This window comes from Bos indicus x Bos taurus, chromosome 29 (genome assembly GCF_003369695.1).
Source record: "Bos indicus x Bos taurus breed Angus x Brahman F1 hybrid chromosome 29, Bos_hybrid_MaternalHap_v2.0, whole genome shotgun sequence".
In the NCBI taxonomy this organism is placed as follows: Eukaryota; Metazoa; Chordata; class Mammalia; order Artiodactyla; family Bovidae; genus Bos; species Bos indicus x Bos taurus.
In genome coordinates this window covers 22,590,760-22,617,253 of record NC_040104.1, presented here as the reverse complement: position 1 = coordinate 22,617,253, position 26,494 = coordinate 22,590,760, and the positions used below count along the sequence as shown (strand labels likewise).

At 47.8% G+C, this 26,494-nt stretch overlaps 1 protein-coding gene and 1 non-coding gene across 4 annotated transcripts in view; one reads left to right on the top strand and one right to left on the bottom strand.

Annotated features, from left to right (window-relative positions):
* The first annotated feature begins 14,114 nt into the window (after nt 1–14,114).
* SLC37A2 (solute carrier family 37 member 2) overlaps nt 14,115–26,494 on the top strand; it is a 28,111-nt gene continuing 15,731 nt past the window's right edge. The window contains exon 1 of one of the 3 annotated variants that reach the window (XM_027532209.1): nt 14,115–14,378. Coding sequence is in view for 2 of the 3 variants with exons in the window: in XM_027532206.1 (XP_027388007.1) it covers nt 14,532–14,590 (59 nt within the window). In the remaining variant the exon portion in view is untranslated. Of the gene's footprint in view, nt 14,379–14,423; nt 14,591–26,494 lie in introns of those variants that run through there. The other 2 variants (XM_027532206.1, XM_027532208.1) reach the window with 2 other exon arrangements.
* TRNAE-CUC lies at nt 20,825–20,897 on the bottom strand. The gene has a single exon. It is a non-coding gene; the product is annotated as a tRNA-Glu (tRNA).

Genomic DNA, 26,494 nt, shown 5'->3' with positions numbered 1-26,494 from the left:
GCCAACACAATTGGAAGTATGGTTTAGCTAGACATGGGTTTCTGAAAACTGTGGAGGTATTTGTTGTTAGTCTAGGAGACTAATATAGTCTAAGTGGCTTATACTGTAGTGTTTGCAGTAAGTAATGGTAAGTCTATAGTAAGTCTAGACTTATTGACTCTCGCCGGAAAATCCATTTATGAAGAACACAGATAAACAATAATAGCTGGAGACTTAGTTAATGCTCTGCTAACCTTACCTTAAGTCCTATTACATTTTCTGAACTCCTTACCTACCTCTTCCTCTTTACCATTGTCAAAATGGAAATGTATGGGTTAAAAGTCATTAATGAAACTAATTTGACCCCAGGAGTAACGCAATTAGATCCATCCATACAACGACATCCCTGGCCTATGGAGGCAGCATGGTGTAGGGAATTTGACTAAGCTGTGGTGTAGTTCTATCTGACATACAGGAAATACACACTGATCCTCATTTCAAGATACAGTGCTTTGAACTGATAAGCCACTTATCCCAGTTACATCATGCCTCACACTCCTGGTCTTGCCAAGAGTCTTTCATCAGCTGAGCAGTGGGACTGTAAGCCTTGCCAGGTCAGATATACAGGGAGATTCCCTGATACTGTTTCCAAACTGGGAATTGCTGCTACATGAATCTCACAGGATTGACTCTGGCCTTTCCTTGGGACCCAAGGGTGCTGGGTGCTGACTCATAACATTCGGGTCAGGAGAGCCCCTTAGGATTACTAGTCATTTTGTTTATTCTTCCAGTTCTCAGTCTTAAAATTTTACTCACCCTTAAAGCCAAGTATTACTACCACAGGCATGCTTAATTTCGTATGACTTTTTGAGACCCGGTGGACTATAGCCTGCCAGGCTCCTCTTTCCATGGGATAGTTCAGGTAAGAATACTGGAGTGGGTTGCCATTTCTTTCTCCAGGGGATCTTCCTTACCCAGGGATTGAACCCCTGTCTCCTGCATTGCCAGTGGATTCTGTACCTGCTGAGCCGTCAGGGAAGCCTATTACTACCACCTGCTCTATGAAAACATGTCTGTTTTCTTTCAGTTCAGTTCAGTTCATTTCAGTCGCTCAATTGTGTCTGACTCTTTGCGACCCCATGGACTGCAGCACACTAGGCCTCCCTGTCCATCACCAACTCCTGGAGCTTGATCAAACTCATGTCCATCGAGTCAGTGATGCCATGCAACCATCTCATCCTCTGTCATCCACTTCTCCTCCTGCCTTCAATCTTTCCCAGCATCAGGGTCTTTTTCAGTGAGTCAGTCCTTCGCATCAGGTGGCCAAAGTATTGAAGGTTCAGCTTCAGCATCAGTCCTTCCAGTGAACACTCAGGATTGATTTCCTTTAGGATGGACTGGTTGGATCTCCTTGCAGTTTAAGGGACTCGAAAGAGTCTTCTCCAACACCACAGTTCAAAAGCATCAATTCTTCAGTGCTCAGCTTTCTTTATAGCCCAACTCTCACATCCATACATGACTACTGGAAAAACCATAGCTTTGACTAGATGGACCTTTGTTGGCAAAGTAATGTCTCTGCTTTTTAATATGCTGTCTAGGCTGGTCATAACTTTTCTTCCAAGGAGCAAGCGTCTTTTAATTTCATGGCTGCAGTCACCATCTGCAGTGATTTTGGAGCCCCCCAAAATAGTCTGTCACTGTTTCCATTGTTTCCCCATCTATTTGCCATGAAGTGATGGGACCAGATGCCATGATCTTAGTTTTCTGAATATTTAAGCCAACTTTTTCACTCTCCTCTTTAACTTTCATCAAGAGGCTCTTCAGTTCTTCTTCACTTTCTGCCATAATGGTTTTGTCATCTGCATGTCTGAGGTTATTGATATTTCTCCAGGCAATCTTGATTCCAGCTTGTGCTTCATCCAGTTCAGCATTTCTCGTGATATACACTGCATATAAGTTAAATAAGCAGGGTGACAATATACAACTTTGATGTACTCCTTTCCCGACTTGGAACCAGTCTGTTGTTCTATGTCCAGTTTTAACTGTTGCTTCTTGATCTGCATACAGATTTCTCAGGAGGCAGGTCAGGTGGACTGGTATTCCCATCTCTTTAAGAATTTTTCACAGTTTATTGTGATCCACACAGTCAAAGGCTTTGGCATAGTCAATAAAGCAGAAGTAGATGTTTTTCTGGAACTCTCTTGCTTTTTTTTTGTGATCCAACGGATGTCAGCAATTTGATCTCTGGTTCCTCTACCTGTTCTAAATCCGACTTGAACATCTGGAAGTTCACAGTCCACGTACTGTTGAAGCCTGGCTTGGAGAATTTTGAGCATTACTTTGCTAGCATATCAGATAAGTACAATTATGTGGTAGTTTGAGCATTCTTTGGCATTGCCTTTCTTTGGGATTGGAATGAAAACTGACCTTTTCCAGTCCTGTGGTCACTGCTGAGTTTTCCAAATTTGCTGACATATTGAGTGCAACACTTTCACAGCATCATCTTTCAGGATTTGAAATTGCTCAACTGGTATTCCATCACCTCCACTAACTTTGTTCGTAGCGATGCTTCCTAAAGCCCACTTGACTTCATATTCCAGGATGTCTGGCTCTAGGTGAGTGATCACACCATCGTCATTATCTGGGTCATGAAGGTCTTTTTTGTATAGTTCTTCCATGTATTCTTGCCACCTCTTCTTAATCTCTTCTGTTTCTGTTAGGTCCTTTATTTCTGTCCTTTATTGTACCCATCTTTGTATGGAATGTTCCCTTGGTATTTCTAAGTTTCTTGAAGAGATCTCTAGTCTTTCCCATTCTATGGTTTTCCTCTATAATCAGAAGCAAGTATTCGTCCTGTCCAATTATGGATGTGTGCCTGCTAAGTCACTTCAGTCATATCCTATTCTTTGCGGCCCTATGGACTGTAGCCTTCCAGTCTCCTCTTTCCATGGGTTTCTCAAGGCAAGAATATTGGAGTGGGTTGCTGTGTCCTCCTCCAGGGGATCTTCCCAACCCAGGGATTGAACCCACGTCACTTATGTCCCCTGCATAGGAGACGTGTTCTTAACCACTAGCGCCACCTGGGAAGCCCAATCATAGCACAGTACTTGTAATTTTATGTAGCACATATTGTTCTGTCTTACGTGGTAATTGTTTATATACATTAAAAGACAATTTTCAGGAAAAAGTAAACTTATGCCTCTTATACAGATAATAAAATGAGCATGTTGATATTAAAATGAGCATGTGTTAAAGACTGAAAGTCCAAAGGAAATAAGCAGATGTAGTTCCAAGAAAAAGTAAATGAAAAAAAAAAGTACTCATATTTATATGAATAAAAGAATGTTGTGAAATTTCAAATGGAGACAAACCTGATTTCTTTCTAAATAGTTATTTAAAATTTGCAGAACTGTAAATTAAATTAACTATAGGCTAAAATCAGATAACCTGGAAGGGAGTCCTCTAAACCATATATAATTTTCCACTGAAACATAACATTTTTTTCTACAGCCTCCTATGCTTTGATCAAAAATAGCCCTAAAGCAAGACTATTCTTGATCATAACCTAAAGCTGGTCTCATTGGATTGTGTCTAATTATTTATACAGGTACAGTAAGAGTGTTAGTTCATGATCCAGGTATCCTTAAGATTGCTTTGTTGGAAGTTTTTATAAGGAATTTCATATTTGACTTTTAAAATATTTGTTAATTAACCAGACTGAATATTCATTCATAGTTCATCTGTTTTCAACCTGATTGTATTTTTAAATGTTGAGGCTTCTGTGTCTGTGTGTCTTCTGGGCTCCCCATGTAACTTTATTAGCTGAGCCACCAGAGAAGCCTAAGACTTGCAGGACTTTCCAAGGTAACACAAAGACTTTGAAAGAAACTGATGAATTGTCTGTTTCACTTTTTTTCTTTTTCCCAGAGATGTGTGGGCATATCCGCCCCCAACAACCAGCTGAAGCTCTGTCATTCTAAACTACAAAGACCTACACAAAGTCATTAGTAGGAAAGTGGGGGAAAAGGTTAGAAACAGGGCTCAATCGATAGAAGTTGCTAGAGCACATTTTAGCATATGGTGAGAGCATTTAGATGATATTTGATTCTGAAAAGGGGAAGAATCAAACCCAATTTTGGGGTTTAAAATAAGAGTTTCTCTGGGATTTCCCTGGAGGTCCAGTGCTTAAGACTTCAAGATTCCAATACACAGGCTGTGGGTTCAAACCCTGGTTGGGGCAAGAAGATTCCACATGCCGCAAGGTGCAGCCAAAAGATGAAAGTAACCTAAGAGCTTCTCAGAAGCACGAGGGTCAGGACTGTCCCAGGAATTTCAATCTCAAACACAATTCCTGCCTGTCCTTTACATATTTTACAAGGAATGCCAACAGTGTGCAAGGAAATAGGGATCTGACTCCCGTAGGAAAGAGTTTTTTGGAGAAACTGTAGGATGAAGGTATTTCTGGGCCAAAGGCGATACAGAGAGAGTTTGTCCAAATGTGGGGCCTGCCTTTGCTGCCATGGGCACCTAAAGGTAGCAAGAACATCTCTGGTTTTTATTGTATGAGACTAGTTTGTTTATCCAGGCTTCCTTTAATCTTACTAGTAAACTTTTCCCTAAAAGACCTTCCAATTCTTGTCTGCAAAAAGCATCATAGTTCTTTGAAGTCACATGCTTCTGATTTCTAAATCCAACTTCCAATTTTCCTTTGTCCAACCTGTTCTCCCTGTTTCATTCCTCTTGTTTCACAATGATGCAGTAAAACTGTATTCCCAAGTATAGATTTAAGAGAGTAGCGGTGGAAGGCAGGAAGGCATCCCACAGTCACCCCAGGGGCTGAGAACAAAGGAATCTGATCTCCATATATTCGGAGTGGCCTGGGGAACAGTTTATATCTTCTCTTTCCACCACCATCATCATGTGATTCAGTACATGCCTTTTTTCTTCTATAAGCTTAAATTTTCTTGTCTTTGGAATGGGGAGGAGTATAATCTCCTAGCTGTGAAGTGGTACAAACAAAAGTGTTAGGTAAAAACAGAGCTGGAACCATTTGGAATCAAGGGAATAATGCTGAAATCATGAATAAGGAAAGTTAAATGTTAACTTGAATTAGCATGGACAGCTGACCTTGACACTCCACAGCATATTCTCAAAAGAAAAGATTTATATTAAAAGGTAAATTCATGGGACTTCCCTGGTGGTCCAGTGGCTAAGACTCCACGCTCCCAGTGCAGGGGCCCAGGTTCAACCCCTGGCCAGGGAACTGAGATCCCCCATGCTACAGCTAAAGATCCTGTGTGCTTACAGCTAAGACCTAACATAGCCAAATAAATATATAAATATATATATAGTTTTTTAAAAAGGTAGTCATACCATCCCATTTCTAGAATTAGCAAACTGAGAACTACTAGAAAGAATTTAAAAGTTGACAGAGTTGCTTTTTTTTTTTCATATTTTACAAAACTTTCTATAAAGTAATTATATATGGACTTCCCTTGTGGGGTTGGGAAAGAATCCACCTGCAGTGCTGGAGACCTGGATTCGATTCCTGGGTTGGGAAGATCCCCTGGAGAACGGAAAGACTACCCACTCCAGTATTCTGGCCTGGAGAATTCCAAGGACTTTATAGTCTAAGGGGTCGCAAAGAGTCGGACACGACTGAGCAACTTTCACTTTCATGTATATATATATATATATATATATACACACACACACACACACACACACACACACACATAGGAAATTGCAAAAATAGTTCAGGGAGGAAATTTTCCTAGTTTCCCCCAATGGTTCCTTTTAATATAACTATAGCTCAATATCAAAAGCAGAAACCTGGCATTAGTACAGTATGTATTGTAAGATGGTACAGATAAACCCAAACAAACTTTTGGGCCAACCCAGTATATATGGTTCTATGTTGCTGTTTCCACATGCGCTGATTCATGTAAACACCACTATCGTCAAGACACGAAACTCTTCCATCACCACAGAGACCTCCCCCTCATGTTACTCCTAGAGAGTTACCTTCCTACCCCCCTACACGATCCCTAAGCCCTGGTCACTATTCATCTCCTCGCTACCTCTATAATTTTGTCATTTCAAGAATGTTATTTAAATGGAACCATACCGTATGTGGGGGCTTTCCTGGTGGTTCAGACAGTAAAGAATCCACATTTAATACAGGAGACCTGGGTTCAGTCTCTGGGTGGGGAAGTTCCCTTGGAGAAGGGAATGGCAACCCACTCCAGCATTCTTGCCCAGAGAATTTCATGGACAGAGGAGCCTGGTGGGCTACAGTCCACAGGGTGCCAAAGAATCAGACACGACTGAGCAACTACCACTTCCACTTGGTTTGCATAGGCTACCCTTTTCTTGAGCCTTTACTTAAATAGCCAGCTTTTCTTGGTGTTTTTTTTCTTTTCCTTTCCTTCTCTTTTTCTGCCTGTGCTGTTGTACTTCTGGACTGCAGGCTTCTCCAGTACCCAGTCCAGAATAAAAGGAAACCTGGACAAATCACTGCTCTGTCTTATCCCAGATCTCGAGGTTCCTAGCTAATCTTGCTTCTTCTCTCTACTTGTTCAGAGTTTTCTTATGGTGCTATGTGTTTAATGCCCAGGGGTTTTAGCGCTTAGCAATGAGCGTGGCTTCCTCCTGGTAGTTCAGTCGGTAAAGAATCTGCCTGCAATGCAGGAGACTTGGGTTCGATTCCTGGGTTGGGAAGATCCTCTGGAGAAGGAAATGGCAACCCACTCCAGTACTCTTGCCTAGAGAATCCCATGGACAGAGGAGCCTGGCAGGCTATAGTCCATGGGGTCGCAAAAGTCAGACACGACTTGGTGACTAAATCACCACCACCACCAAGTAGAATGGGGAGCAGTGGGTCTATTCCATCTGATCCAAAAACCAGATGCCCACCAGGCCTTAAAAATAGCCATTTCTCCTCTAAGAACATAAATCTGATCACCTCTCAATCCTTTTTGAAAACCTTTTCTTTACATCCAGCTGTCCAAAGAACAAGATCCCAGCCCCTTAACACTGACATTTAAGGTTATTTCACCACAATGGACTGTGGTTGTAACCTCTGGAACACCTCACTCTGCAAGCGTGCTCTCCAGCTAACAGAATTGTTTATGCACCATTTTTTGAACAGACCACGTTTTTTCCTGCTTTGTCATTTTGCACACACTGGTGTCCAGGCACTCTGCAGGTCCCAGTTTTTTGTTCTTCTCCACTTGGCCCACACCCAGCTATAGTTCACATCTGCTTCTCATATGAGGTACCGTGAATGCCCTGAGCTCTTCCAGTTATTTGATCCCTTGTCAGTGCCACCTTAGGAGTATGTTCATTCTTAGGAGTATGAACATACCTGTATACGTGGTAGCTCTTCTCCTAGAGCTTCCCTCGTGGCTCAGTGGCAAAGAATCTGCCTGCCATCACAGGAGACCTGGCTTTGATCCCTGGGTGGAGCAGATTTCCTGGAGGAGGAAATGGCAACCCACTCTAGTATTCTTACCTGGAGATTTCCATGGACAGAGGAGCCTGGCAGGTTACAGTCCATGGGTCGCAAACAAGTTGGACTTAACTTAGCAACTAAACAACAACAACTTCTCCTAGGACTCTGAGGTGGAATTACATCTCTACACATCTCTGTCCCATTCAACTGTGACTTTGAGATTAGGGCCATGCCTCTCTTGCTCATCAGTATATCCTCAGCACAGAGCCCCATGCCTGGCGCATAGCTGCCATTCAAAAAGTGTTGATTAAATGAATAAAGGAATGAATTGTTACTTTTAGATACTAGAGCAACGGAAAGTTGTCCTCAGCTTGTGTGAGCAGACTCCGGGAGGCTGCCTTTTATATATTCCTTTTTTATTTTCTCCCTTGAACAAAGTGACTTTGGGAGGCCATAATACTTTTTAAATTATTTATTTAGTTAGTTGTTTTTTGCTGTGCCGGGTCTTCATTGCTGCACACAGGCTTTCTCTAGCTGCATCACACGGAAGCTGCTTTTTGTCACGGTGCACGGCCTTCTCACTGTGTTGGAGTCTCTTGTTGCGGAGCACAGGCTCCAGAGCATGGGCTCAGTAATCGTGGTACACAGGTTTAGTTGCCTCACGGCACGTGGACTCTTCCTGGACTAGGGATCGAACCCATGTTCCCTTAGTTGGCAGGCAGATTCTCATCTACTGGACCACCAGGGAAGTCCTGAGAGACCATAATAATTTAACCACTTCCCCAGTCTGCCCCCGCCCTCCTGCAGTCTGTCTCCTTATATATATCTGCGGCCACCGGTTGATGGCGTGAGAGCAGGGCTTCCGCCTTGTTTCACTCTTGCTGCTGCTGCTGCTGCTGCTAAGTCGCTTCAGTCATGTCCGACTCTGTGACCCCAAAGACGGCAGCCCACCAGGCTCCCCCGTCCCTGGGATTCTCCAGAGAAGAGGACTGGAGTGGGCTGCCACTGCCTTCTCCGTGTTTCACTCTTAGTGGTCTCAAAAGCCCATTCTTAAGGCCACTGAGTCTTGAGTAGACTTAAGCCCCTCCCTTTCACCAGTCTTATCAATGCTGGGGCTTTCTTTGCCAAGAGCTTCCAAACTATTGTCTTTTATTTGTTTATGTTTTGGATTTATTTCTTTTAATTTTTTTAATGTAAATTTTTTTAAATTGGAGAATAATTGCTTTACAATATTGCGTTGGTTTCTGCCATATATCAACATGAATCAGCCATAGGTATGCATATGTCCCCTCCCTCTTGAACCTCCCTCCCACCCCTCTAGGTTGTCATAGAGCACCAGATTTGAGCTCCCTGTGTCATACAGCAGCTTTCCACTGGCTGTCTAATTTTATATATGGGAATGTGTGTGTTTCGGTGCTGCTCTCTCAGCTTGTCCCGCTTCCCCACCGTGTCTGCAAGCCTGTGCTCTGTGTCTGTGTCTCCCTTGCTGCCCTGCAGATCGTCCCATCAGTGCCGTCTTTCTAGATTCCATGTGTGCTGAGTTGCTTCAGTCGTGTCCGACTCTTTGTGACCCTATAGACTCTGGCCCACTAGGCTCCTCTGTCCCTGGGATTCTCCAGGCAAGAATGTTGGACTGGGTTGCCATGCCCTTCTCTAGGGGATCTTCCTGACCCAGGGATCAAAACTGTCTGTATCTCTTGCAATTGGCAGGCGGGTTCCTCACCACTAGCACCACCTGGGAAGCTCATATATGCATTAATATATGATGTTTTTCTCTTTCTGACTTACTTCACCCTGTATAATAGGTTCTAGGTCCATCTACCCCATTAGAACTGACTCAAATGTGTTCCTCTTTATGGCTGAGTAATATTTCATTGTGTATATGTACACAACTTCTTTATCCATTCATCTGTCAATGGACATCCATGTCTTAGCAATATAGTGCTACAAAGAACATTGGGGTACATGTGTCTTTTTCAGTTATGGTTTCCTCAGAACATATGCCCAGTAGTGGGATTGTTAGGTCATATGGTAGTTTTATTCCTAGTGTGTTTTTTTTTTTTTTGCGTACTCCATAGTGTTATCCATAGAGGCTATATCAGTTTGCATTCCCACCAACAATGCAAGAAAGTTCCCAAAACATTGTCTTTTATTGAGAAACAAAACCTTTTTGGATACACGGCCACCTTGTTCATCTATTTTTTTTTTGTATTGGCTGGAAGAAGTTTAAAAGCAACTCTTCTTAAGATTTCAGCGCCTTTCATTTTCATGACACTTGACTCAACCCATAAATCCATTCTTGTTACCCCCCAATTATTCTACGTGTGTTATCACAATGCTTACAGTAACTCAGTGAGTGAAGTTGTATACACTCACAGACATACACACATGCCTATACATTCATACCTATACACACACTCACAGGATATTAAAGACTTTTCAGGTGAATCTATTCTGTTATATCCACCAAAACTTTTTTTTTTAATTGGAGGCTAATTACTTTACAATATTGTGGTGGTTTTTGCCATACATTCACATGAATCAGCCATGGGTGCACATGCGTTCCCCATCCTGACCCTTCCTCCCACCTCCCTCCCCATCCCATCCCTCAGGGTCATCCCAGTGCACCAGCCCTGAGCACCCTGCCTCATGCATCAAACTTGGACTGGCAATCTATCTCACATATTATAATATGCATGTTTCAGTGCTATTGTCTCAAATCATCCCACCCTCGCCTTCTCCCCCAGAGTCCAACAGTCTGTTCTTTACATCTGTGTCTCTTTTGCTGTCTCGCATATAGAGTCATCGTTACCTTCTTTCTAAATTCCATATATATGCATTAATATATTGTATTGGTGTTTTTCTTTCTGACTTACTTCACTCTGTATAATAGGCTCCAGTTTCATCCACCTCATAGAACTGATTAAAATGCATTCTTTTTAATAGCTGAGTAATATTCCATTGTGTATATATACCACAGCTTTCTTATCCATTCATCTGCTGATGGACATCTAGGTTGCTTCCATGTCCTGGCTATTGTAAACAGTGCTGCAATGAACATTGGGGTACACATGTCTCTTTCAATTCTGGTTTCCTCGGTGTGTATGCCCAGCAGTGGGATTGCTGGGTCGTGTGGCAGTTCTATTTCCAGTTTTTTAAGGAATCTCCACACTGTTCTCCATAGTGGCTGTACTAGTTTGCATTCCCACCAACAGTGTAAGAGGGTTCCTTTTTCTCCACACCCTCTCCAGCATTTATTGTTTGTAGACTTTTTGATAGCAGCCATTCTGACCAGCGTGAGATGGTACCTCATTGTCCACCAACACTTTTTAAGGACTCTGATCCTCTGGTGCCTGTATTTTTTCCACATGTGTAATGGCCATTGGTTTCTAAAAGTTGTAGTCAGTATCTGTTCCTAATGCTAAATATAAGCTTATGCAAATATAATAATTGTTCCACCAAACTTATTTAATATGGCCATACACTTTTTATATGCATAATTTTAAATTCTTACAGCTCCCCTGCAAGACAGATGTTATTATCCACATTTTACAGAGGAGAGAACTGAGGTTCAGAGAAGCAGCTGAGACAGAGGTGGCTCTGCTGCAAAGCCCGTGTTCTTTTCACTACACTTGGCCTCTCAGTAAAAAGGCCTAAGTGAAATAGAATCTTTAGGGACTTCCCCTGTGGCCCATGGTTAAGAATGAGTGTTTCTACCTCAGGGGGTGTAGATTTGATCCCTGGTGGGGAAACCAAGATCCTACATGGGCGTGGCCAAACGAAAAAGAAAACGAATTTTTAAGATGTTTAATAATCTCTATTTCTCCTAATATCTCAACTCCTACCCCATTAATCAAGACCCTGGGCTTTGATTCTATCACAAAAATTGTGCTAGTCTCTGTTTAGTGAGACAGAAGTGGGAGGGGAAAAATGTGTTTGAATAATGATGCTTGTGTGTGTGCAGGGAAACACGAAGGTTCTGCCGCCTGATGCTTTCCCTCATGGTCTGTTCTCACAGACTTTCTCAAGAATTCAGGTCCCTGGGTCCCTCTGAAGTACCAGAAAGGACACTTGTTGCCCTATCTGAAGGATCCAAACAAATAACTGACCACCCAAAAAGCTCTGTGGATGGTCAAAGAAACTTGCTAGCAATAGGAACTGGTGATTGATGGACAAAAAGGCCATGAACTGCCAGCACCAGGGAAATGGCTACCCACTCCAGTATTCTTGCTTGGAGAATCCCACGGACAGAGGAGCCCGGTGGGCTACAGTCCATGGGCTTGCAAAGACGCAACTGAGCGTCTTTCACTCACTCGATACTAAACTATAAGTGAACATTTTTAAAAAAATTCTTATTTTGTATTGGGGTGTAGCTGATTAACAATGTCGTGATAGTTTTAGGTGAACATCAAAGGGACTCAGCCATAACATATAGCTGTATCCATTCTCCCCCAGACTCCTTCCCATCCAGCCTGCCCCATAACCTTAAGCAGAGTGCCCTGTGCTATATAGTAGGTCCTTGTTGGTTATCCATTTTAAATAGAGTGTCATGGTGAGCGTTTTTGACCAGTTATAGGTCTATCGGTGGGACCTCCTGATGTTCCAGTGGTTAAAACTTGTGCTCCCAGTGTAAGGGGCATGGGTTTGATCCCTGGTCAAGGGTCTAAGACCTCATATGCCAGAAATTTAAAAATTAAAAAATATTCCTTTAGATACTACTACGCACACCCGGCCGGGTTTGAGCAGGTAGCGTATGAGGGGGGCCAGATAACAGGAAGGTGAACCAAGGGTAGGACACTTGTGTACGTGAGTGAAAGGAATATCCTCTTTCATCGCCCCCCTAAGCAAGAAAGCAAGAAGACGACTGTCAGCTCCCCCACGGGAGCAAGGGAGGAACACTTTTCGGTGTGTCCCCACTACCATCCTGGCCCCTTGAACAGGGACCTAAGGTTGAATTCCCAAGAAGGAACTAGGACAAGGCAAAGACTGTCTCAGGACTGGGTCTGCCCCCAACAGCTCGGGAGCCATACCACCTATAGGGGATGGTCTCTGTGCCTCTCTGAGGGTTCCAGCCACAGACGAGCGTGATCTCCCGAGGGACAAAAACACATCTTCTCTGGAGGGGCATGTAAAATGAGTGGTAATGAGTCTTATTCCTTGGTTTCTCTCTTTCTCCAATGGAAAGCTAGCGATTCCACACAGCTGAGGTCTGGATAACACCCCTGGAGGCCTGTGTGTGTGCTAAGTCGCTTCAGTCATGTCCAGCTCTTTGCAACACCATGGACTGTAGCCCGCCAAGCTCCTCTGTCCATGGGATTCTCCAGGCATGAATACTGGAATGGGTTGCCAAGCCCTCCTCCAGGGGATTTTCCCGACCCAGGGATTAAACCCAGGTCTCCAATGTCTCCTGCATTGGGAGGCAGTTTCTTTACCACTAGTGCCACCTGGGAAGCCCCCTGGAGGCCTGGTGTTCAGTTCTTTCCTTCCCCTGCTCACATCCATGTACTCCTCCTGTGTAGCCTCAAGTGAGCTCAGCTGCTTCCTTGGCTCCTTTATATCCAACTTTATCCTTCCTTCTAGTCCCTGGGACACAAGCAGCTGTCTTCCTGGTGATATCAGCTCATTATTCCAGTGTCTTTTCCACCCTTAATCTGCCTTCTATCAGGCCCAATGTCTTTTGGGTGTTACTGACCTCAGAGCTGTCCATTATGCATTCTGGGGAAGCAGGTGTCTCCTGGGGTTGTCCCAGGCAAACCAGCATATGTGGTTAGCCTTCCCAGATGGATCATGCCCGCCTCACTGACTTGTAAGAATGAATGGAATAAATGTACATCTGGGCACTGTGTATGGTGTAATTTAAGGGCTGAGTTAGCTACTGGTAGCTGAGCTCTTCCTCAGGTGTCTCAGCTCCATACCTTACACACCCAAGCCAGCTCCTCCTTCCTGTTCCCTCTCTCCTTTCATTTCTAGTCCCCCACCTCCTGTGCTCTGCTTGTTGGCATCTCCATCTCTGCGGCTAGATACTGGCCCCCAAACTTCCTGGTGTTAAGGGAGGGTTTTACAACTCTGTTTACCTCTTTTTGCCTGATTCCGGGACTGGTAGGGGCCAAGCCCACTCTCCTGGGTCTGATCCTGTTTGGTATAGCCCTTACCGGCAAGTCTCTGACCTTGAACTTTGGGCCTGGGCACTCCTAGGAGTCAGGGGCAGGGTGGGGTTAGAGCTGAAATCTATTTGCACAGGGACGTTCCTAGTTTACGCCTAATAACAATTTTATTCTCCAGGCCACGCTTCCCTTTCCACTCGGCGATAGTTCACCCTTGGTTTCACAGCCAACGATCTCACAATAACTCCTTTTTTATAGGTGGAAACATGCCCTGGAACTCTTCAGGCTAGATGTGTGCAGAATTCTGTGCCTCCGAGGGGCCCTCCACTGTTGCATGGCCGCGACCCTGTCCCCGTGGGGAGTAGAGTGGTGGCGGGGAGGATCGGAGGGTCCTGTCTGGCTCAGCGCACAGGCTGGAATCTGAATGGGACAGCAAGTCCCTGCTGGGACCTGGGAAGTATGTTTGGGGCCAGGGGGCGCTCGCACTCAGATCGCGGTCCTGTCCGGGGGCCGCGGGGTGTCAGTCCTGGCCCTCCAGCCGGCCTCAGTTTCCCCGGCAGTGTCTGGGTCACTAGTAACCAGGGTAGGAAGGCGCGGCAGGAGCCTCTGCGGGCAGACAGAAGGTCGCTCAGAGCCGGCTGCATGTGTGATCGCAGCTTTCGGTTCCCTCAGGGAAGTGAGCCGGCAAGTTCTGGCTGAAGGAGGAGCCCACAGAGGCGCGGAGGGCCGCGGGTCCACGGCCCGAGGCGAAGCACGGGAAATTCGCGTGCGAGCGGACGGACCAGAAGATGGGCAGGCCGCGTGCGCTCAGCACAGCGCCCGGCGGCCCCGAGGGCGGTCAGGTGCAAGGGGGCGGGGGCTAAAGGCCACGGGTTGCGGGGTCGGGGCGGGCCGGCCGGCGGGGCATTTAAACCCCGGGGATTGTCAGATCGGGACGCGTGCCCAGCTCCGCGTCCTGCTCCGCTCCGCCTTTGCTTCGGGTACCGCCGGGCAAGATGCGGTCCTCTCTGGCGCCCGGCATCTGGTTCCTCCGCGCCTTCTCCAGGGACAGCAAGTGAGCGGGGCTGGGGCGTGGGGGCACGGGGAGCGCCGGGCCCCGCGGCCTCGCTACTGATACCCGACTCCGGGAGTCCCAGGGCGCTTGTTGGGGTGAGGGTGGGGGGTTCTGGTAGCATCTGGCCGGCGGTCGGCGGGGAGGTGAGGTGGCACGTGCTCACTCCGCCTCTCCTGAACCCCTCCCTGGGACGCTGTCCAGGAGCGTCTCAGCCTTGTCCTTTCGCATCCTCACCTCCGCGCACACACACTACCCGCTGGGAGAGACCCGATTCAGAGCGCCTCCTTTATCACCCGGGGGACCCCCGGTTTGTAGACTAGGGAACCGAGGTCAGGGCGTGGCAGCTGCTGCTACGAGAAAGTGGCCGTTGGAGTTGCCGAGTGTCCCATTTGGTCTCTTTTAGCCCTCGGATAGCTCCAAGACCAGAACCTAGTGGTCCTGGGAGCTTGCCTTGAGCGGCTCCAGGCCCTGAGGGACACCCCCGGGGAGGGCACACCTCTCAGATCAGGGCCAGCTGCTCCTCAACTGGCTGGTCACCCCGGCAGCCAGCCAGCGACTTCCTCCTGCACAAGGAGGCTTGGTGGGCTGGAGAGTTTTCAACCCACTCTTCATCAGAGGCCACACAACGGAACACTTTGCTTGGTCTGCACCGTGTCTTTCTTTCGTTCTGTTTCACTTTGTGTTAGTTGCCATCACTTGCAAATGATAAAACTTAACGTTAATAGCCAGACTCCTCCTTCCTCTGATCTAGCAATATCAGGCCTAAATTCTCAAATTTTATCATTAGGAGTATTATCATCACCCTTTAGATGGGGTGCAAGCTCTTAGTAGGACCCAGCCTTGTTTTAAAACAAAATCCTTCACCCCAAACCCCCTCAGTCCTGGGCAAATCAGGATGGTCACCCAAGGCACTTTCCAATTAGTGACAGTCCTCCTTGGGGACCTTCCTCATCACTGCCAGCCTTCCTCACTCATTTGTTTATTTGGTATTTTTCAGAAAAAGGTCAGATGACTCTTGTAAGGATATGAAAATGAACATGTGTTTAAAAGATTTTATTTCACTGGTGATGAGAGTGCCAGAAAATGGTATAATTGGCACAAAAGAAAATCCAGGGAGGGGAGAATGGGGAGTTACTGTTTAATGGGTACAGAGTTTCAGTTTAGGAAGATGAGAAGGTTCTGGAGATGAATGGTGAGGGTTTCACAAGAATGTGAAGGTACAAAATGCCACTAAACTGGACACTTAAAAATAGTTAAATTTTATGTTACAGATGTTTTACCACAATTTTAAAAAGAATACAAAGAAGATGCCCATTTAAGTCAGGAATATTGAGGCAAAACTGGTTGAGAGAGAAGGTTATTGAAACTCTATCAGTTCATGGACATATTTTATATGACTTATTTGTTACTTGGGCTTCCCTGGTAGCTTGGACGGTAAAGCGTCTGCCTACAATGTGGGAGACCCGGGGTCAATCCCTGGGTTGGGAAGATCCCCTGGAGAAGGAAATGGCAACCCACTCCAGTATTCATGCCTGGAAAATCCCATGGACCGAGGAGCCTGGTGGGCTACAGTCCATGGGGTCGCAAAGAGTCGGACACGACTGAGCGACTTCTCTTCACTTCTTCTTCATTTGTTACTTACTGTTTGATGAAATTCAAGGTCAGGGACAGGCATGAATCAGATAACTTGGAGGGGAGGGCTGTCCTCCTGGCAATGCACAGTTTTCCAGAGAAGCACACACACATTTTTTTTTCCCTCTCCTACACTTTTCTCTGCTAAGATAAAAAATAGTCTCAAAGAATGATTATTTTTGGTCACAAAATAAGGTTGGTCGTGTTAGGTTTGATCTGATTATCTATATACATAATTTACTGTGTTAAGTTCACTTGGCTGGAAGTTTTCATAAGGGTTCTGAGACTGGACTTTTAAAAGCCTTCTATTATTTACTGTTCTGAGATTAGGAAGCCAAGCCAAGAAATTGTCTCCACTAGGTTTTACCTGATGTACCTATACATTTATTAATAGACAAATTCCCCTCTTCTTGAGGTCCCCAAAATATCCTAAGGTTCCTGGGCCTGCCAGGAAGTGAAGTCCTGATTTGCCTGTAAGGGAAGACAGTAAGCCAGTTTTCTTGGGAGGGTTTTGCATTGGCTGTCAATCTTAATTCCTTAAGAGTGGCATCAATATCTGATTAGATGAGTATCATTGTCAAATACAATATTCCAGGCAAGACCTTGGTTGCAAAACCAAGTTTTCTAATTGTTGTTGTTCTGTCACTCAGTCATGTCTGACTCTTTGCAAGCACATGCACTGTAGTCCCCCAGGCTCTTCTGTCCAGTGGGATTTCCCAGGCAAGAACACTGGAGTGGATTGCCATTTCCTTCTCCAGAGGATCCTCCTGACCCAGAGATCAAACCCACGCCTCCTGCATAGGCAGGTAGATTCTTTACTGTGGAGACAGAGACACCTGGTAAACCTGTTCTCAAATACGTCCTGATAAAATAAAGAGGACAGATTCTTACTGAACTTTTGCAAATAACTGTATTTTATAAAAAACAAGGAGACAATGAAAGTTTCTAAATTCTGGGGAGTCAGGTAGAGAGAATAAAATATTTACAACATTTCATTTCAGTTTACAAAAACAGAATCTCCTAAATTGTTATGAGTTACAGGCATATTAAGAAGAAAGAAAAAAGAGCTTTCTTATATATTCAGAACACTGAACGCTATAATGTCACTGACATTCCGAATGTCAGTGACAATTACCCTCATCAGTCCATTCAGTTCTAAGTGATTAATTCTTGTTCTGCTGAATCTTGGGTCAGCAACCTCATAAACCTGTCAGCATTTTTACCTAAGTTTTGGAAGTCCTGACTCAGTCCACAAGTATGTTCTTAAAGATATCTGAATGATATCACCAGGAGTCTGTACCCACGAGTGTGTACCTGGTCCACTGATTTCGTGAGACAGTGCTCGGTTGTTAAAGATAAAACCTTCGGCTTGTAGATGATTGCAGAGCCTTTAGGGAGCATCCAGAATAGAACAGAAACTATCTGTAAGGGTCAGAGATCTGAAAAGGTATGGATTAATTTATTAATGATAATTTTCAAAAGTGAATGATCTGATGAGAAGTCATGACAAGAAAAATGCAGCTAACAGTGAAGTCTGGTTGTTCCTGAGGTATGTAACACACACAAAGCCAACCCAGAAAATATTAGACAGTGTCTAAAAACATACTTAAGGTTAATTTCAAAGAAGATGGTGAACACAATATCCGATTTTTAAGAATGGATAATTTTTATAGAGGAAAAATATCTCAAGATTTTTTATATCTCAGTATATATATTTTTATGTATTTAGAGATATGTAGAAGTCTCAAGACATAATTTTCATAATATACCAATGGAATACCAAGAATGTCAACTTAGATTTAGTAAGTCCAAGTGACTCAGTGGTAAAGAATCTGCCTGCTAATGCAGGAGACATGGGTCTGATCCCTGGGTTGGGAAGATCCCCTGGAGGAGCAAATGGCAACGCACTCCAATATTCTTGCTTGGAGAATTCCATGTACAGAGGAGCCTGGCTGGCTACAGTCCATGGGGTTGCAAAGAGTCGGGCACAACTGTGCATGAACATACACCAGCAAGTCCTAAACATCTATGTTTTAATAAAGCTCTGTAGGGAAGTCTGATGTACCTCCCCAGTTGAAAGCCACTGACCTAGAAGATGCTAGACTCAAAATAAAGAAGTAAAGTTGCAGCTTGGATAAGATTAGCTGAAGTCATGATTGGTAACAATACTGTCATCATTAGGCAAAGCACACCAGGATACTGATCCATAGAGACAGATCATGGACCAAGAGGGTACTGAGAAGTCTATGGAAATTTCTCATGCAGCAAACCATTCCTGAGATACTTATATAAATAATCATATTCTACTTCTCTTTTTTCTCTTAATAAACAAAAATACATCTCATTACTGTATATACAAAGTTGTACCTCTCTGCCACTTATTGTTCCTAGTAGAGTCTTATTCATATATATTAACTATACTTTTTAACCAAAGGAACTTGTATTTCAGAGGAAATGAAGGGGCAGAGAGACTGGGTTATTGGAAGTTGCCTGTCCCACACCAGCATTTTAGAAGAGCTCAGAAACACACATAACTTTCTACAGCTGCACATGTCACTGAGACACTTCTTAAAGTGTGAATCCAACCATGTCTCCCAGGTTTAAGACAGATCTGAATTGAAATCCGCTCACCACTGTGTCCTTTTGTATAGTTAACTTCTCTGAGCACTATCCCCCAGCTGCCCCAGCATCAGTAAAAGTCAGGTGGGTTCTTGGGGGCAAAAGTGATCCATGAATGTTCTTGACCTCCCGTGGCTGATGGAGAGCCCACGGCAAGTGTTCCTTCACTTCTTTCTTGACGTGTGTAGGTTTGGACTCCTAACAAATACCCAACATCTTTGTAGTTCTTACTGTAGACACATGATTGTTTTGAACTCTCAGGCTTACAAAGTTGATTAAGACACAGTCCTACTTTCTCGGAATTAAGGATTAAGCTAGAGGGAGGGCGTGTCCTCTCATTATCAAACTGGCTGCTTCCACACGTTCCCAGGGAGGACTTTTAAACAGAAGAGAAGAAAGCAGGCATTCTGGAGTGGGATCTTGGTGGGTGGGCTCCCCCCGAGCTTCGGCTTTGCTGTCTGTACAGCAAGGATATTTGTAACATCTGCCTCATTCCATAGTTGTAAGGATTAAGGATTGTCGCAAGGTGAAGCAGGTAAAATGCTTAGATGAGTGCCAGGCTCACAGTAAGCACTGACTAAACATTAATTATTGACTATTATTCTACTTGCTCTTCCTACCACTCTGTACCAGGCATTGTGTTTGTGGTTCACTGCAAGATCTTTGTTTGTTTCCCGGCCTAATTCCCCATTATAAGGATATAACGAGGCACAGAGAAGTTATGTAACTTGTCCAGCACCACATAGCTAGTCAATGATTGAGCTGAATTTGAATCCAGGTTAGATGGACTCCCATGTCCCTGGTCTTTTCCTTCTGATTAGAGGGTGGGAGGGGAAAAGAAAACAGAGGCGTTTTGCTTGAGACAGATCACTAAATTTCTGAGGCTTCAGGTTCTTGTCTTTGAAATGGAAATAACAATGTACCTCTAGCCCAGGGCTTTGGTGAAATTAAGTGAGAAGACATTGAAAGCACTTAGCCTGGTGTCTGGAGCACACTTAGTCCTTGGGAATGGCTTGGTGCTTGTCAGTTTCTGGAGGTGGGATTCATCTTCATTAGAAAGGAAAGGTAGCATTTGACTTGCTGGATCGGGAGGTATTCTGAGCAGAGGCCGTGGAGTGGCAGTCAGGGCAGGGAGGTCACAGCCTGTCCCTTCAGCACTGGTCACCTGCTGGCGGGAGCCTGGGGGTCTGAAGGCGTGGCCCCTGGATAGGAGGCTGAGAGGCAGGTGGCATGAGCTGTGCCGGCAGAAGGCAGAGACTCGGAGGAGTTTCTGCCCAGGAAGATGGTACCCCCCCCTCCTACTCCAGTCAGACCCCTGCTGTGTCCTCGCCCAGTGCTGGACCTGCTCTAGCCGGTGCCAGCCTCTGAGTGGGCCTGTCTGGGGGCAGATGGCAATGTGGGCATCTTGCCAGAGAGATGACTATGGCTGCTGCACATGGGGCTGGGCCCGTTTTCCTGGGACCTGTGGCCCGTGGGAGGAGGAGCAGGAGCCGGATGAGCAGGAACGGGATGAGGCACCGGACGGGCAGGAAAGCAGGAGTTGCGAACTCCCTCATGGCAGTCCTCCCCCACATTCCGGTCCTCCCACGGGAGCTGGAGAGGCGAGGCAGGTGGTACTTGCAGCAGGAACCAGTGGATCTGTGTGCCAGAGTGTGCTGAGGGCCTGCTGCCAGGTCCATTGCAGCTCACAGTACTTATGGACATCTCCTGTAACGTTCAGTCCCTCAGTCGTGTCCAGCTCCTTGCAACCCCGTGGACTGCAGCGCGCCAGGCTTCCCTGTCCTTCACTCTCTCCCTGGAGTCTGCTCAAATTCATGTCCATTGAGTTGATGATGCCATCCAACCATATTATTCTCTGCCGCCCCCTCTATGATAGGAATTCACGATCTTATTTATTTATTTGGCTGTGCCCAGTCTTGGTTGGGGCATTCGAGGTCTTTAGCTGTGGCATGCGAACTCTTAGCTGTGGCCTATGGGATCTAGTTCCCTGACCAGGGATCAAACCCGGGGCCTCTGCATTGAGAGTGCAGAGTCTTAGCCACTGGACCACCAGGAAGTCCCTTAGTATCTCATTTAAAGGAAGATCAAAGTGAGACTGAGAGGTGAAATGTTCTCTGCATTAATCCCCAGGGCCACCTTGATGACAGTTAACAGTCTTGTTTAAAAGAAGCTCAAGCAGAGGCTGAGAGGTGAGACAGCTGGCCCAGGGTCGCAGTCACAGGACCAGAAGTTAAGACCCAGCCTCTTGTTGGTCTAACGAACTTTTCCCTGTTCTGCTGTAGCTTCAGACCAGGGGTCCCAGATGCTGCCAAAGCAGCTTTCTCTTGTCTTATTTTCCTGGTACCCATTAAGGATGAGCTGTGATGGTGAGAGGCAGCTCTGAGAAGGAATGAGAGATCCTGGCAGAGGACCTGGAGGGCTGAGCCTGTCCCCTGTCCCCACTCCTGCATCCCCCACCCCCACCCCGGTCTTCAGGCTGATCCCCAGAGAGCATGTGACCCTGCTCGCTCCCCTCCCCCACCCACCCATGATTGCTGTCTTCTCCCCCAGCTGTTCTGCTTCCTCTTCCTCTCTGCTGTTTCCCCTTTAGGGAGCAGACTGATGAGCACTTCCTTGGCTCTGGGTGGGGCAGTCTGCCCCAGGGGCCCGGCTAATCTAGAAGGCAGCAGGGGTTTGGGAATGGTTTGTTTGGATGGCCGAGGCCTTATGTCTTCCAGTCGGCAGTACCACTTGAGCACTGAAGTTGGGGTTGAGCAGTTCCCAAGTGACACCAAACTGGGGCCAGACACCAAGGGTGGAGTCGGTGAAGCCCACAACCCCACCCCCATCTCACAGCCCCCGAGTTGGTATGTGGGGTAGAGGCGAGGTGGACAGTTTTGCTGCTCCCGTTTTGGCCTCTGGCTCATGCCTCACCTCCTGGATCCTTCATGCCTGGAAGGAGGCAGAGAAGAGGGTGAGCCAGGGGCCAGGCCTCTGGAGACTCTCCAGAGGAGGGCCCCCATCCTGATGCCCTGGCAGGACCACAGCCCTGCCACCATCAGTGCCTTCCCCTGGTGCTGTTTGCATAGCCTCTCTGCAGAAGAGAGACCAGCTTCCTGCCCACTTCTCCCAAACCCTGCCAGCTCTCACACACTCCCAGAGGTTTTCCAGGTACCCACACGACACCTCATGCTGTAGCTGAAAGCCAGGTCTTTTCATTCTGTCTGAACACTCGGGGTTCCCCTGCTTAGATTCCTTCTCAAAACAAAGCAGTCTAGCAATCTAGCCTATAGTTTCCACTCTCCTAAAAAAGATGATGATGTATTCATTCCTTCTAGAAAGTCCTGGGCTGCTTGTGCTACTAGCCAATGATTCCCTTCTCCGGAAGGACCTTGGGACCGAGCCCAGAGTCCCCTCGATCCCTCTGAGCAAGTGTCTGAGTCCCAGCTGGAGGAAAGGGCAGCACCTGGAGGATCCGTTAGTCAGGCTGCGCTCAGCTCCAGGAGGGCTTTGTTCCTCAGAGGCCGTCACAGACCTGGCCCGTCCCGTATGGCCTGTCTCCATCCCTCCTGTCAGTGGAAAGCCCGGCTCGGGGGCTCTGCCCTGTGCGGTCTGTTCAGCCTGGCCTTTCCCTACCAGGCTGTGTCTCAGTGGTAGTGGAGGACTCGGGAGGAAGCGCAGTGATGGAAAGTCACCGTTGCCCTGGTTCTTACCATCCCCAGCCCTCTCTCCCTTTCAGATCTGCTGAGTCCCAGAACTGGCACATCCAAGGACAGGCCACCAAGTTCATTTCCTCAGGGCAAGTGCCCCAGCCCAGTCTCTCACGTGGCCAACCCGAATGGCCCTATCCATCTACTAGCTGCCCCAGACTCTGTTGAAGGGCTGGGCTGAGGCAGGAAGTGATAGGAGTGGGTCAATGAGGGAGCTCAAGTCCCCCTTGACCTGGGGCCTGAAATGGCAATGGGAACTGTCTGTAGTGTGGCTGCAAAGCCAGGAGGGGGATGCAAGGACCGGGAGATGACCCGGTAGACGCTGGACGAAAGGGGCCTTCCGCCACTGTCTCCTAAGGTCCCTCTCCTGGGCTCTTTCTTATTTTCTATTGTTGCGCTGGTGGTGGTAGCAGGTCCTTGGGGTTTTGTTTGTTATCGGTCACTGCTTTGACAGACACTGTTCTTTGTCCCTACCTCAGAAGCATTTCTAGTGCAAAGTCTTAACGAGGTCCATAAAGCTATTAGCGTGCTCATTTGAAAGAGTAAGTTGGACTGTCAGCTAATAGTTAAGAGATAGCCAGTCCACCTCTCTATCTGACTTGGTTACTCAGTAACCAGTGCTGGGCAAGGGGAGGTGAGACTCTCGGAAGTGACATTTCTCACTAACACAGACTTGGAGGGTCCTGGGATAGGCGCCCAGCCTGGAACAGTCTGTAGGCCTTGCCGAGCAGGTTCCGGGGTCCCTGGCTCGCTTGTCCAGCCTGCCCAGCCCCTGGGTTGCCTTCCCTCCCCTCTGCAGCTGCCCTGGGGCCAGCTGGGTAAGGCCAGGCTCTGTGAGTGTTTTCCGCCTGCCCCCCTTTCTGGGGCCCCTTGGTTCTGAAAGAAGGGCTCGTGAGCAGAAGTGAAACTTGAGGCTTCCACAGGCGTCAGGAGCCCGTCAGCTATCTTCAGTGAGCTACTGTGAGGTTGCTGGCCTCAGCCCAGCCCTGCACTCCACCCATGTCCCCAGTCCCCTTTGAACTGTGGCACCTTGGCCTTTTTCTTTAAGAGATGTCAAAGCGGAAAGTGAACTGGACCAAGGAGCGGCCCGGCTCCGAGCACGCTCTGCCCAGCTAGCCGAGCCCCTCTGGGCTCCTCCTGCCACCGTGCTGGAGTCCAGGCAAGGAGTCCCAGAGGAGGCCAGTGCCCAGCCTGGCGTCACACAGCACTCTGAGGACCTTGTGCCCCACAGCCTCCCTCCCTCTGACGCTCCTGCTCTCTTGGGTGTCAGGTTCTCTACAGAGGGATGGGGTCAGAGCTGGGAGAAAGGTCAGCAGGCCTCTGGGCAGGGCTGGAATCTGGCCGATCGGCATGTCTATGGACCTCTGCTAAGCCTCTCCATCTACTCCCAAGGGAGTGCAGGGGCGGGCCCAGCAGACCAACCTGTGCTCTGTCCCCTTGCAGGCTCCCCTGTGGGCACTCGTAGCCTCAGGCGTCTGCAAAGACGCCTCCAGCCCAGGTCTGCATACTGGGCTGGTGGGGAGGAGTGGACTAGCCAGCATCCAGACCCCTACCTTACAGGCACATCCAGGGCCTGGAGCCCCCACTACTCAGAGCAGCTTGGTGCCCACCCCCACCCTGCTCACCTCCTGCCCGCTCCAGTTTTCCTTCCTCAAAACCTGAAATCATCGTCGCTGTCATTTTTAAGTGTGGACTGCGTGTCAGAAACCTGTAAGAGGTATGCATCATCTCATCAACCCATCATCACCCTGTGAGAGAGGTGATAAACTGTACTTTCAGTGACACACAGGTGTGAGGAATGAGAGCAGGTTTCACCTGATTCCTGAGTCCAGGGCACCACCAAGGGTCTCCCCGGGGGTGGCCGTGTGCCTGGGGAGTGGCTGGCAGGATGGACGAGGCAGAGGAAGCCAGCCCTGCCTTCTGCGAGGAAGCCGTCTGGAGTTTTCCCAACTCACCAGCAGGGCAGAGCCCTGGGTCCCTACCTGGCTGGTGCCCAGAACTCTGTGACCTAGAAAATCCCATCCCACTTCAGTGACATCCCGTCACCCCAAGAGACAGTCCAATCTTGCCCAAGGCCCTCCGTGACCTGTCCCTTTCCTCCTTCCCAGCGCCCTCACCTGCCGTGCTTGGCTCAGCCCCACCTTCCAGACACCCTGAACTACACCCTGAACCATACAGAGTTCCCCAAACAGGTAGTGATATTCACGCCTCCACGCTTCAGCACACGCACTTCCCCTCTCTCTGGCCCTGCTCCCGCCCCAACCCTGGGGGACCTGGCTGCCACCTGCTAGTTTGTGAAGACTATACTGAGACCTCACCTCCAGGATTCTTTCTTTCTTTCTTTTTTAAAAAAATTTTATTGGAGTATAGTTGCTTTACAATATTGTATCAGTTTCTGCTGTATGACAAAGTGAGTCAGCTATATATATATATATATATATCCTCTCTTTTTTGCATTTCCTTTCCGGTTAGGTCACCACAGAACACTGAGTAGAGTTCCTTGTGCTCTACAGTAGGTTCTCTTTAGTTATCTATTTTATACTTAGGGCTTCCCAGGTAGCACTGGTGGTAAAGAACCCACTTGCCAGTGTAGGAGATGCAAGAGACCTGGGTTTGATCCCTGTGTCTGGAAGATCCCCTGGGGGAGGGCATGGCAACCCACTCCAGTATTCTTGCCCGGAGAATCCCCATGGACAGAGGAGCCTGGCGGGCTACAGTGCATGGGGTTGCAAAAGAGTTGAACTTGAGTGATGCGAATTAGCACAGCCATCAGTAGTGTATACACATCAATCCAAATCTGATTCATCCCACCCTCTGCTTCCCCTCTGGTATCCATACTTTTGTTCTCTAAGTCTGTGTTCCTTTGCAAATACCCTTTTTCTAGCTTCTACATATACAGGTTGATAGACGATGTTTGTTTTTCTCTTTCTGGCTTCCTTCACCCTGCATGACAGTCTCAGGTCCGTTCACGGATTCCTCTCCTGCCCCTGCCCCCACGCAGCCGGTCTGGGCTTCTGCTCCGGAGTCTCGCGGGGCTGGCCGCCCTCTTTTGTAGCACAGTCACACTGGTCCTGCTGTCGCCCTGCTGCCCCGCGAGCCCCGGCGGGCAGAGGTCTCTCTTACGGTTGGTTTCCCCAGGTCCCTAGCTCAGGGCCCGGCACGTGGTGGGATGCGCATGGGGGTGGGGTGGTCCTGGCTCCATCTCAGGGAGACGGAGATGTCAGCAGCGGGGCCGGATGTGCTTGCTGTTCTGTCACAGCTTCCCCCACCCGAGGGAGAGGATGCCAGGTGGGGGGCAGATAAGGAAGAGCACCGGGGGCCACAGGCCGGAGAAAGTCCAGGGCGGCGCTCGGAGGTGCCTCCCAGGTGGGCGGGTGCCGGCCCTTGGGGCAGAAGCCGTGTGGTGGGGAGCGCAGGGGGGTGGGGGTGGGGAGGAGAAGGGTGGCTGCCAGCGGGGCTGTGCCTTTTGACCCCTCACTGACTCCAACCGGCTCCTGAGGGCTCCTCGTGGCTGAGGGCAGCCTGGGCCTCACGGCCAGGCTTGTCAAGGGAGGACTGTCAGTGCCGGGGCCTCAGCGGGGCCCCGGGGATCTTTGAGGCCCAGCGTGCGTGCTCAGTCACTCAGTCCTGCCTGACTCTTTACAACTCTATGGACTGTACCTGCCAGGCTCCTCTGTCCATGGGATTTCCCTTTGTCCATGGGACTTCCCAGGCAAGAATACTTCCCTAGGGTGTCTTCCCCACCCGGGGGTCGAACGTACGTCTCCTGAGCCTCCTGCATTGGCAGGCAGATTCTTTACCATGGCACCATCTGGGAAGCCAAGGAGATCTGATTTGTCACCAGGGTCACTGCATCCATGTAGCAGCGAAAAGAGACTTGGCTGAGCCCAGGGGTGGAGGTCTTAAGGGTAGCACAGCAGAGACCTGGGGACCAGGGTGAGAGTTACATTGTATTCACCTGTGT